Source organism: Equus asinus, chromosome 12 (assembly GCF_041296235.1).
Source record: "Equus asinus isolate D_3611 breed Donkey chromosome 12, EquAss-T2T_v2, whole genome shotgun sequence".
Classification (NCBI taxonomy): Eukaryota; Metazoa; Chordata; class Mammalia; order Perissodactyla; family Equidae; genus Equus; species Equus asinus.
The window spans coordinates 84787651-84799830 of record NC_091801.1 but is presented as its reverse complement, the minus strand read 5'-3'; the positions used below and the strand labels follow the sequence as shown (position 1 = coordinate 84799830).

Here is a 12180-nt window from a genome sequence, read left to right as displayed (position 1 = left end):
GACCCTTTCTGTAAACATTTTACAGCTCTCCGCGCGTCTGAGTGACGATAAACCCCACGTAGCTCGGCGGGCTGCAAATTTGCGACCATACGGCTATCATTTTATTGTCATATTTCACGGTCGTAACATTAATGGAAGATGCTTGCTGCAGCCTTCTCGAACAGCTCCGCTGAGCACACTCAAACGCCCATGCGGAGGGGCCGGCCCGCGCCGCCCATTCATAGCCCCCGCTGCAGGGGCACGGAGCTGCGGCCAGGCCCTCCCACCCCTTGGCCAGGGCACTGGCCCCTCTATCTAGGTGGGCCTCTCGGCTCACTGGTGGGGAAGGAGCAGATGGGGGCCCTGAAGAAGCCGCCTCTTTTTTTTTGTAAGCTCAGGAAGCCGTTAGCCAACTCCAGAAGCAGAGGAGGCAGGCGGCGGGGCAAGGCTCAGGAGAGGCTGCAGAGACCTCCCCTGGCCTGGGGGCCCCCATCAGCCTTCCTTTCCTGCCCGGCCTCGCTCTGCCTGGCCAGGGCTGGGAGTTAGAGGGGCAGGTGGAGGTGGGCCTGGGGTGGGCCTGGGATGGCCCCAGGGCCTAGCTGCACCTGCCTAAGCAGCCACCCAGGAGGGACCAAGGCCTCGGGCAGAGGCCTGTGAAGTCTGCAGGCCTGGGGCCCCGGCTGGCTGGGCCTGACTTCCCGCCTGTAGTTTGGCTGAGCAGGTGACTGAGGTCCTCAGCCCTGAAGAGGGGCACCTGGGAGGAGAGGCAGGCTTGCGGGAGACCTATGGACAGTGCTGTGCCTGTGGGCAGCCACATGGAGGCATCTGTGGTCGACGGGGACCTGGCAGCAGATGTCCCGGAGCAGTCAGAGCAGGGAGAGGTGTGGTACCCAGTGAGCTCAGGACACATGGGTTGGGAGCCCCCTTGGACGGGACTCTCATCCACAGGCCGGTGCTCTGCAGTGGGAAGCCCTTCCAGACCACCTGCTCTGGGCCCTCTCACCCTGCACAGGGGCCTCAGTCACCCCCCAACAGCCAACTGCTCGCATACACCCTAGCTTTTCACGTGGAAGGCGCCGTGTGGCCGCCACGTGTGCGTCTGGCAGCCTTGTTGCAGGTGTGAGCGTGCTGGTGCTGCATGCAGGTGGCGTGCACCTGGTATTTATAGCTCCCAGCTGGCAGGCCGCTGCTGCCCCTCTCTGCACCACGGGCCAGGTCCGTGCCCTGCTGGGCAGCTGGATCCCAGGGCAGGTGGGCAGAGGGGCTGGAAGATGGCGGCCTCTCCAAACCCGCTCCTCCCTGTTTCTAGCAGCCCCACTGTGCAGGCCTGGGCTGATGGAGTGCCCCGATCCTGACCCAGAAGCTAGGCGGTGGGGGGGTTTCTCTTGGCTGGGGGGCTCCTGGTGCCTGACCTTTGTCCCTGTTGGAACAGGGAAACCTCTGCACATCAAACCCCGTCTGTGAGGGCCCAGGGGGCCAGCTCGCGCCTACCTCAGCCCCTCGTCCCTGGAGAGGAAGGAGGCTCCGCCCACCACCACCCCAGAGGAGGGACCGCCCGCCACCAAGCCCCCACTGGGGGCCACAGGGCCACCACCCTGCCCGCCTGGCTCTCAGCCTTCCATGACCAGAGTGTGCCCAGGGCCCTGCCTTCTTCCTCGGGCTGGGCCCCTGCTCAGTCAGACCCTCCACATCACCCACCTCCCCACCTCTGGGTCCTCAGCCTCGCTCCCAGGACGCACCCCCAACCCTCTGCCCCAGGCCCGTCCCTGCTGTGAGTATGGCAGCAGCCTTGTGGCGTGGCCCCCAGCCTCCCCCAGGGCTCATGCCCAGGCCCGTCCCTGCTGTGAGTATGGCAACAGCCTTGTGGCGTGGCCCCAGCCTCCCCCAGGACTCGTGCCCAGGGAGGAAGCAGCCGGCCGGGCCTCCCTGGCCGTGTTCTGTGTTCAGCAATAAAGGTTCTATCCTGTGTCTGCTTGGCTGTCTTCACTGCCGCCACACCACCATCCAGCCCTGCTGGGCGCCACCTCAGGTGGACACATGCTGTCCATGGGCCCCAGAGCCTCCCCCACAGGTGCTCCCCTGGGATGACCTGCAGGTCTGAGATTGGGGAGTGCCCCCAGGAAGGTGAGGGGCTGGCCACAGACCCCTGGGAACTACAGAGCCCCCTCCAGTGGCCCCTGCTTTGTCCTCCCACCTGCCTGCCTGGCCCTGGGCCTGAATGGCTGGGCCGGGTAAAGGCACAGCCCCCCACCACCTCTGGGCAGGAATGTCAGCCCACATCCCCGCCTCCTTGAGGGGCTCAGAGGGTGGGGCAGCCTCTCCCCCATGGCCAAGCCTGGTGATCTGTGGAGGGGAGAGGCCTAGGAGGGGCCCTGGGGGATGTTGGACATGATTGGCTCGGGCCAGGGTTCCCCAAGCTGAGGTTCTCTCCAGAGCCCCTCTCCCAGGGCTCTCAGAAGAGTGGCTGGGCCAGGGCAGGGGATAGAGGGCAGCCTGGGCAGCCTGAGGGAGGAGGCTCACATGCCTGTGCTGGAGGTGAGAGCTGTTCAGGGTGTTTACCCCTTGCCTCCAGAGAAGAGCATGGCCAACAGCCTCCTCCTGGGGTGGCCACCCCGCGTCTCCATCTGTCAGTCAGCCACAGCCCCAGTATCACCACATAACAAACCGCCGTGTGCTCTCTGAGCCTCACTTCCTGGCCTGCAGCTCTGCGCCTCAGCCCGGAGGTAGCTCTCCTGCACAACCGCTCGTCCTCCACCTGCTGCTTCTGGGCCCAGGTTGAAGGGGCAGCACTGGCAGGCACAGGCCGAAGCACGTGAGGCCACCCATGTGGGTACCACTTAGGCCTCTGCCCACACCACAGCCACGAGGGTCCCATTGACAACGCAGGCCCCGTGGCGCAGCCGACGCTCGGGCAGGGTGGACGCTCTGCCCCACGAGGCCACGGTCAGGCTCCTGTGGGGTCCTCTTCTCCACCAGTCCATGTGTGTGAGGTGGGGTGTTCCTGCACCAGCCCAAAAGAGAGGAGAACTACGGCTGCTTTACAGCGAGGGGCTTGCCTAGTGTCCGTGATGGCAGACGCCCAGTCAAGCGGAGCAGTCATGTCGTAGTGATCATTGCTGGTGCCACTGCCAACGTCCCTGAGGCCCAACGTGTGTGCCCAGGGCTCCTGCTGCAGCTGGGTTGGCAGGGTGCTGGATTGTGGAGTAGAACCTGACTGGAAAGAAAGGGCCCACACCATCAATGAACTCAGCAGGCCCCCACCGTGGGCCTGGCCCTAGGACTGCTCTAGCCAAGCACACCCAGGGCCAGTGTTTCCAGGCCACGCGTCCTCGCCCAGCCACCCCTTGGGATCCCTCTGTGTCAGCCTCAGCCCAGGCCCTCGGAGGGGCAGTGGGAGCTGTGGATCCCGGGCTGAGGGCTAACAAAAGGAACACCACAGAGCTGGGGGCTGCGACCTGCAACAGCGGGGCTTCCCTGGGGCTGAAGCCGAGGCCAAGTCACACGAGGGTGGAGCAGGCCCCAGGGTTCCCTCTTGGCATCCACCACGAGCTCCCTGAGAAGGGGGACCCTTTAATGATGGGAGAGGCCAGGGGATAGATTCTCCCTCACCTTCCAGACAGGACAGGTGGACAGAGAGACGGTTGTTGGTCCAGCCCAATCCAAGCTTCGGCTGGCTCAGCGCCTCACCTCCTCCCTGCCTCCCTATCCTTCCTCCACAGTAAACAGGGGACACACCCTTGCACCCCAGGCTGCGAGGTAGGTACTGGCTGGACACGAGGTGGGCAGGTGTGTCCATGGTGGGCAGGCTCCCCACTGCCCAGTAGGCAGCTGGCCCACTGCATGCTGCATGCCCGCGGGCCCAGGAGCTCCGCTGCTCACCAGGGCCTGCCCCTCTCAGCCCCACACTCACTGGGAGCCACCCTGCCCCTCCTCCAGCACGACCAGGGCTTTCCAAGTGCTCACAGAGCCACATGGCCCACCCAGGCCCCGCAATGCCCCGTGGGCAGGGGAGTGTGACAGTGGCTCGGATCCAGGCCCCACTGCCCCACAATACAGCCCCCCATGTGGAAACAGTCAGTCTGACTGCCATGGGCCAGCATGGAAGGCTCAGTAACGGCTGGGCTCTCCAGGAAGCAGGAGATGCCCAGGCCAGTGGCTGCCCTGTGAGCCTGGGCCCGGGGCCCCCACCACTCCCTGTGACCCATTTGGGGACCTTGTCAGCCTTGGGCATTACCTGGTCACAGTTCCTGCTCCTGGGCAGGAGAAGGGGGCAGTTCCTCTGTGCCGAGCATGCCCAGTGGTCACTCTGGGCTCCTTGTACCAAGGGGCAGCCAACGAAAACCCTTGGGGATGAAGATGTAGTTCGCCCCCAACATCAGCCTGCACCAACCCACATCAAGTGAGGTGCTGGCCAAGGATGACATAGGTTCCAGGCAGGGCCTCCCTGGAGCCTCTTTCTTGCGTAGGCCTTTGCCAAGAGCTCAGCTCCCTGACCCAGGGAAGGGCCGCCCCCTCTCCTGGATCCCACCAACCTTGGCCGGGGCCAGTACTCTCTCATGCACTGCCCTGGTGCCGCAGGTCATGCAGGTTCTTAGACCGTCCCACAAGGACCCACGAGGATGGGGAGAGACCTGAAGTCATATAACTGGCAGAGTGCGTGGGCAGAGACCCTGCAGGAGGGAGGAGCGGGCCTTCACTGACCCTCCAGGTTGGTGCCCTTCCCCAAGGAGGCAACGCCTCCTGCTCCCCACCTGCTCACGCGGCTGTGTACACCCCCTAGAATGGCTCCTGGCATGCTTGGCTCCTTGGCTCCTCATTTTAAGTGCAAATGAGCCCCCTAAGTGGAGAGAGTCACTGTCCAGGAAGAAATCCCTGGCGGGAGGGAGTGAGGCAGAGAAGAGGCCTTCAGCTGGGCCCTGCCTGGTGCTGAGCAGCACAGGGCAGGAGTGGGGGTGTTTGTGGCACATTTGACCTTTGACCTGGAGAGTGAGGGGCCTGCCATCTGAGGGACAAGAATTTTTGCAGCTTCCCATCGTAGCATCCATGCAGGCTGGCCGGCCGGGTGACCACTTGCCCCAGCTCAGTAGCTGCATCTCAGGAACAAAAATGACCCAACCAGACCCATCCAGTGCTGTGCTGCACTCTTCCCGCGGGGCATAGCTCTATCTGAGGGAGCGTTAACAGCAAGGATCCGGAAACCCATGTGCTGTATGGGGAACAGGACAGACACCAGGAAGGTCCCCTTGGTGTGGCAGAATCGCTGAGAGCTGGGCGCCTGTCCGTGGGTGGTCCTGTGGTCCCGCAGAGGTGGCCATGGGGCCCTCATGGTGGGTACCCCACCTCAGCGTGGCCATTCTGAGCACCTGATCTGTCCGCACATCAGCCAGGCCCCCTCGACCTGACCTACCCCGGTGGTTCTGAGGGCTCCTCCCGCTCCCTGCCGACCTTTCACCTTCCCAGATGCTGCACTGGGGACAGGCCATAATCTTGTCCAGTGCTCAGCCCTTGTGTGGCCACTCGCCAGGAGGGTGGACAGGACCTGGGACCTGTTTCCAGTCATAGAACCTGGCATGATTCCATCACCTTGCAGGATAATAAGATAAGATACATAAGATAATAATGTAACGTAAGTTGGCTAGTCTTGCCGGTCAACATGCTCCAGAGGCTCTCCTCTCTGGCCTGATGCCATCAGCGGCCCTGTGGGGGCGGCCATGGGGGGAGCCAGAAAGAAGCTGGGGCCTCGGCTCCTCAGACTCAAGGAAATGGTCCTGCCACTAACCTGAGGGAGCTTGGAGGCGTCCTACCTCAGAGGGACCTCCAGATGAGACCCCAACACCCCAAGACCCTGAGCAGAGGCCCCACCCAAGCCCTGCGGGACTCCTGGCTACAGACACTAGGTGATGATAAACGTGTGTTTTTAAGTTGCTAGACTTGTGGTAATTTGTTATGTAGCAATAGGAAACTGATACACTGATATAATTTACTTTTTTATGTTATGGTTTGTTTTCTGCCCTCTGACCCCTACTTTGGCAGACTACAACAATGTAGCATTCCAAAGATGCTGCAACAGTGTAGCATTCTTCCCCTACATGACCTACAGAGGTAACCTCCCCGACTTCCCCTTGGACGTGGGCAGACCACTGCTGCACATGCACCAACAGAGCACCACGGGATGCACAAAAATGCCAGGTGCATCTTCCTGGCTCTCTTGGACACTCGCGCTAGGAACCAGCCACCATGCTTGGAGGAAGCCCAATTAGCACATGTGAGTGACCGTGTAGAGATGCTGCATGGAGCTGGTCCAGCCAACGGCCGACATCATCTTCCAGGCATGGGCCTAAAGACACTGCCCATGGCACCAGCCATCAGCTGTGCAGTCGCTCGAACCTTCAAATCCTCCCAGCTGTCGAGGTCAGAGACAAGCCGTCCTACCACACCCAGGACCAACCTGTCGGCCACAGCGCCCACAAATTTAATGAAATGCTGCATCATGCCATCAGGGTTTGGCATGCTTGTTTTCAACCAGGGATCCCTGGGCCACCTCCCTGATGGAAGGTGTCCCCGGGGCAGGGCAACCTGGCACACAGTGGTGCTCAATAAAGATTTGTGGGGTATATTTCATGACAAGCCATGTGGGTGGTCCCTGTGGAATTCTGTGGGTTCAGAGCACTGACTGTTTGATGGGTGAAAGGCCCCAGGAGGGCATGCTGGTGCTAGACGGGGAGAAAAAGAGTCTTTTCCGGGGCAGCATGGAATTGGTGTGCTCTCCTCCCAGCTACGAAATGGACTGTTTCGGGAGCCGAGAGGACAGCGTGGCTCTGGAGGGCCCCCGTGGCCAAGGGCACACAGCATGCCTGTCTGCTTTTTCTGTGGTCCTTCTACTGGCCAATCCCTGCAGATGGGAGGGTGGACCCGGGCCCTCACGCCCTCTGCTCCCCACACGCAGCTGTGATGCCTCCTCAGACTCCCCCAGCCAGTGCGTGGCCAACGGGAGTTTCTGAGGAGAAAAGAGTGAGCCTGAAGCCAGCTCCCTGAGCCGGGGAAGGCTGGCACCTTCCCTGGGCTGGGAGAGCCCGTCGCACCCGCTCTTCAGGGCGCCAGCAGAGGCCGCTGGATGGCTGGGCCTGGCCAGGGAGCCGTCCAAAGCCTGCGTGCTGGGACTCCAGGCCCCTCCCCACCTGCCCGGCTGTGATTCGCAAGCCAGAAGAGGGCTCAGCAGAGACCACCTGGAGGCCAGGGAGCAGACAGACAGGCCGACAAGAGCTGGGGGGTCCTGGAGCTCCCCAGGGGGTGGCCAAGAGCTAAGAGCAGGCCTGCTGGCCCAAGAACTTCTAGAAAGCCAGTCCAACCCCGACACCAAGTCTCGACCCAGGGAGCTTGCCCGGTGCCTAAGCCCGTCAGGGACGTGGGTGCCATGCTCAACCACAGGCAGCCTTCTCTTTCCCAGGTTGCTCTGGCAGTGGGGGCCTTGAGCCCTGAAAGTCCCTGAGTCTCTCCCCCAGTTCTGAATGCAGTCACTGGTCACCACTGGCAGCAGGCCATGTACTGTCTGTCCCTCTGCCCCAGTGGAGTGAAAGAATGAATGAGATGAATGAATACTATGTTGGAGGGTGAATGAATCTGTTTGTGTGATCGAATGGAGGGGTGGCTGGCTGTGGGCCAGGTGGAGCCCAGCCTCCTTGAACATTGCATTTTGGGGCTGGATGTGGGGGGAACTGTCCCCTGGCTTGGTGGTGACTGAGCGCATACCTGGAGGAGGTTCAGGATGGACAGGTAAGGGCTGACCTGCAAGGCTGCCCGGGCCTCAGCTGTCTTCTTGCACCTCTCAGGACAAGAAAAGGCACTGCAGAGGGACTGGGGGTGCCAGTGCCCAGACATGGCTGTGGGTTGGTGCCCCATGGCCTAAGGCCAGGGGCTATGACAAGGGCCCATCTTGGACCCTGGCTACCACGGGCACCAGCATGAGGTTGGGCTCCTCCTCCACCCCAGCACCCTCCTGGGCTTGGTGCCAAGCCCCTGCTTGGTCCAAGGGCCTGGCTGGAGCCACAGAGCGAGGGGCAGAGGCCAGGCAGCCAGGTGGGGCACAGCAGCTCAATGCAAGTGCTCTCTCCCCCTCGGACAGGCAGATGCGCCACCAGCTCTCACGGAGCTGCACGAGTCCTCTGAGCTGTGGGCCTCCCTCTGCACCCTGGGAGCTCTAAAGGGAGCCCCAAGCCCGGAAACACATCCAGCAACCCATGTGGCCTGGAGCGCAAACACCTGGCCGAGGGCCTTGGTTCTGCCTCCTGCTCAGCCATCTCAGCCGGAGGATGGTCCTCATGCTTTGCCTGGCCTGGCATTACAGGGGAGGGGCCTGGCCTTACAGGGGAGGCCCAGCCCAGCCCCACCCCGAGGAATGTGCACGCCAGGGAGAAGGGGCGAGGGGCACCTGCCTAGCACATTGGGGCCAGGCCACCCCTATGACATCTTAGGAAGTGGGATTTCACTGCCAGGTGTATGTCATTTTTATTATAAAATAATAAACATTCATGACAGGAACAAGGTAAAAGCCCTTAGATAGTTGCCCCCAGCACATGGCTAGGTTGCCCCTGGTGACTTCCTGTCCATGTCCTTCCAGACTTTTCTTCCTATGCATAGTAGGGTACATTTAAGATTGAATTCTTTAATTGTAAAAGTCGTATGACAGTATAGAGAATTTTGTAGGGGGGAGCCACTCTGGGTCATGCCGCGGCAAGGTGGGGTCCCTCCATCTCCGTTGACCCTGGAGGGGCGGTGTCAGGGATCTCTGCCCTGCTCCAGGCACACCGGCGGCTCCTTTTCCTCCTCACCGAGCCCTGGGCGACGAGCCGTGCCACTGCTCCGTGAGGCCAGAGCGCCCGCGCATTCTCCTCGCGCTGGAGGCTTTCCACCTCCGCCCCCCCGAGCATGCGGGGCGCCCCGAATCCCCGCCAGGAGGCCAGATCTGGGCTGGTGGGCAGCTGGGATCCGGGATTGCCACCCTGGTGCTGGGCCTGGCAGCCCTCTGGTCGGAGGCAGCCCTGCGCCCCTCCCACCCCGGGGTCTCTCCGACCCCGCACCCCGTGCCCCCCAGCCCCGAGCCCCACCGGTCCCCGGAGCCCCCCTCCGCCGGCGCGTGCCGTCCCCGTCCCCACCTGCGCCGCGCGCCCCTGGAGCCGGGCGTCCGCGGTGGATCCCGCCGCACGGAGGTGCCAGCAACTTTGTTGACTAAATTCTTGAACCCGCCCGAACAGCGGGGCTAAAAATAACCGGCGCTCCCCGTGCAGCGCCCGGCCGGGCCGCGCAGTGTCACCCGTGTCGGGCGGCCGGAAGGTCCCGGCGCCGCCACGCTAGCGGGGCGGGACGAGGCCTCCCCGCCGGCAGGGAAGAGCGGGAAGAGCCGGGGAAGGAGCTGCGGGGTCAGGGCCTGCGACGTGGAGGGGTCCAAGGCACCCAGGTGCCCCCTCTGTTCCCCGAGACTCTCCGGCCGCCCCGTCGCGGACACGAGGTCCCGGAGGCCACAGGCTGGGGCCCACGCTCCGAGCCCCTTCTGCCTCCCGCGCCCCGCGCGCCCGCCGCGCCCCTCTCTCCCCACGCCCCTCCCCACGCGCGCTCCGAGCCTCCCGCGCCCTCCGCGCCCCCAGAGTCCCCTCCGTCCCGCGCGACCTCCGCGCCTGGGGTCCCGCCAGCCCCCCGCGCGCCCCGCGCCCTCTGCCCGTGCAGTCCCCGGCAGCGGCCACCAGAGGGCCCTGCCCCCTCCTTTCGCGGGCGGCCGGTCACCACCCCTTCCCACAGCTGTTCCCTGCAGGAGATTGACAGCTGGGCTCTGGGTTGCCATGGGGATAGGCAAATAAGAGCGGCGGGTCTGGGGCTCCGATTGGCCCGAGGGCGCACGCCCCTCCCGGGGAGGCGGGCCCGAGCGCCCGGCTCTATAAAGGGGAACGCGCGGCGCGGCGCTCGGCGGTGGAGGCGGGGCCGGCCCGACGCGGGCTGAGCGCCGGGAGCCCGACCAGCCCGAGGCGGCGGTCGCACCGCCACCCGCCCGGCCACCCGCGGGGCCGCCGGCGCGGGGACAGGGAGGAGCGAAGCCCTGCACCCGCTAGGGAGCGGCCCGGGGCCCCCCGAGAGGCCCGACCGGCGGCGTCCCCAGCGGCGTCTCCAGCGGCCGCCCCTGAGTTGACTACGCGAAACTTTTCCCCGCGCGTCGCGGCCCGGAACCGGCGCCCCCCGCGGCCGCGCACGCCGGGACCCGCCCCCCCGGGGAGTGAAGGGGGGGGAGAGGCCCACGCTCCCCCCCCCCCCGCCTCGGGTCGGGGCTCAGTCCTGCGCGGCGGCGGGGCCCCGGGCGATGGCCGCAGAGCTGGCGATGGGCGCCGAGCTGCCCAGCAGCCCGCTGGCCATAGAGTACGTCAACGACTTCGACCTGATGAAGTTCGAGGTGAAGAAGGAGCCGCCCGAGGCCGAGCGCTTCTGCCACCGCCTGCCGCCCGGCTCGCTGTCCTCGACGCCGCTCAGCACGCCCTGCTCCTCCGTGCCCTCCTCGCCCAGCTTCTGCGCGCCCAGCCCGGGCACCGGCGGCGGCGCGGGGGGCGGCGGCGGCGCGGCGCAGGCCGGGGGCGCCCCGGGGCCGGCGAGCGGGGGCCCCGGCGCCGTCGGGGGCGCCTCGGGGAAGCCGGCGCTGGAGGATCTATACTGGATGAGCGGCTACCAGCACCACCTGAACCCGGAGGCGCTCAACCTGACGCCCGAGGACGCGGTGGAGGCGCTCATCGGCAGCGGCCACCACGCCGGGCACCACGGCGCGCACCACCCGGCGGCCGCCGCGGCCTACGAGGCCTTCCGGGGCCAGAGCTTCGCGGGTGGCGGTGGCGCGGACGACATGGGCGCCGGCCACCACCACGGCGCGCACCACGCCCCCCCCCACCACCATGCCGCACACCACCATCACCACCACCACCACGGCGGCGGGGGCCACCACGGCGGCGCGGGCCACGGCGGCGGCGGCGCAGGCCACCACGTGCGCCTGGAGGAGCGCTTCTCCGACGACCAGCTGGTGTCCATGTCGGTGCGGGAGCTGAACCGGCAGCTCCGCGGCTTCAGTAAGGAGGAGGTCATCCGGCTGAAGCAGAAGCGGCGCACGCTCAAGAACCGCGGCTACGCGCAGTCCTGCCGCTTCAAGCGGGTGCAGCAGCGGCACATTCTGGAGAGCGAGAAGTGCCAGCTCCAGAGCCAGGTGGAGCAGCTGAAGCTGGAGGTGGGGCGCCTGGCCAAGGAGCGGGACCTGTACAAGGAGAAATACGAGAAGCTGGCGGGCCGGGGTGGCCCCGGGGGCGCGGGCGGGGCCGGCTTTCCGCGGGAGTCCTCGCCGCCGCAGGTCGGCCCCGGCGGGGCCAAGGGCGCGCCCGACTTCTTCCTGTGAGCGCCGGACCGAGCCCGCGCCGCCGCCCGGAGGAGGCTCGGACCCGCGGCCCAGGACGCGGCCGTAGGCCGGGCCGGCCCTGCGCGCCCCGCTGCCCAGTCTGCCGGCGCCGGACTGGAGCCCCTTCCCGCGGCGCGGCCTCCGCGCTCAGCCCCGAGCGCGTCCCGCCGCTGCCGCGACTACCCTGCGCGGGGCGCGGCGCCTTCCAGGAGGGCGGGCCGGGCCGACCTTGCCCGCAGCTCCGCTTGTACAGACGTCGGACGCGGTTCTCACTGCGACGCGCCCCGCCCTCCTGGGTTTTCTTTCTTTCTGCCTCCCTTCCTCGCCCGTTTTTACTCCTTTTTAAAGCGGTCTTATTTTCGAAGTATTTATATTTATTTTGCTCGTTGACTAGATAACCCCGGAGGAAGCTCCCTCCTTCCTGGCCGGGGTCGCCCTCAGACGTCGCGTGTCCCAGCATGTGTCGCTAGCTCGGAGGGGCCCGACCCCTGCCCGCCCTCCTGCCCGCCTGCCCCCCACCCTGCCACCGGCGTCCCCTAGAAATGGAAGCCCAGGAACATTATCTATGCCGAGTGCAGTCCTGCTGCCCTACTGTGCTCGCAGGGGGGAGGGGGGTGGGCCGGCCGGGACTCCCGCGCTGCTATTTCTCTATGCACCAGATCGTATTTATGACTCCCGGGGAAATATCTTATTTTAACCTTCAAGGAAAGTGAAAGAAACAAAAAGTAATGCACAGTATTTCTAGCAGAAAAATTCTTTTTGAGAGGAGGTTTTGTCCTGAACCT

At 65.0% G+C, this 12180-nt stretch overlaps 2 protein-coding genes across 10 annotated transcripts in view; both read left to right on the top strand.

The window, feature by feature from the left end:
- Window positions 1–1947, top strand: part of ZC3H3 (zinc finger CCCH-type containing 3) — a 98215-nt gene extending 96268 nt beyond the window's left edge. For all 9 annotated transcript variants that reach the window (XR_011493416.1, XR_011493418.1, XR_011493417.1 and 6 more), the window contains exon 12: window positions 1412–1947. Coding sequence is in view for 6 of the 9 variants with exons in the window: in XM_044781001.2 (XP_044636936.1) it covers window positions 1412–1754 (343 nt within the window). In the remaining 3 variants the exon portion in view is untranslated. The remainder of the gene's footprint in view (window positions 1–1411) is intronic.
- Window positions 1948–10168: 8221 nt separating this feature from the next.
- On the top strand, window positions 10169–11542 carry MAFA (MAF bZIP transcription factor A). Its single transcript, XM_044781036.2, has one exon. The coding sequence runs from the start codon at window positions 10325–10327 to the stop codon at window positions 11393–11395; it is 1071 nt and encodes a 356-aa protein (XP_044636971.2). The 5' UTR covers window positions 10169–10324; the 3' UTR covers window positions 11396–11542.
- Window positions 11543–12180: the final 638 nt, after the last annotated feature.

Bases quoted from the DNA above. Each gene is read 5' to 3' on its own strand.
- MAFA (XM_044781036.2), top strand. From the start codon at position 10,325: ATGGCCGCAGAGCTGGCGATGGGCGCCGAGCTGCCCAGCAGCCCGCTG.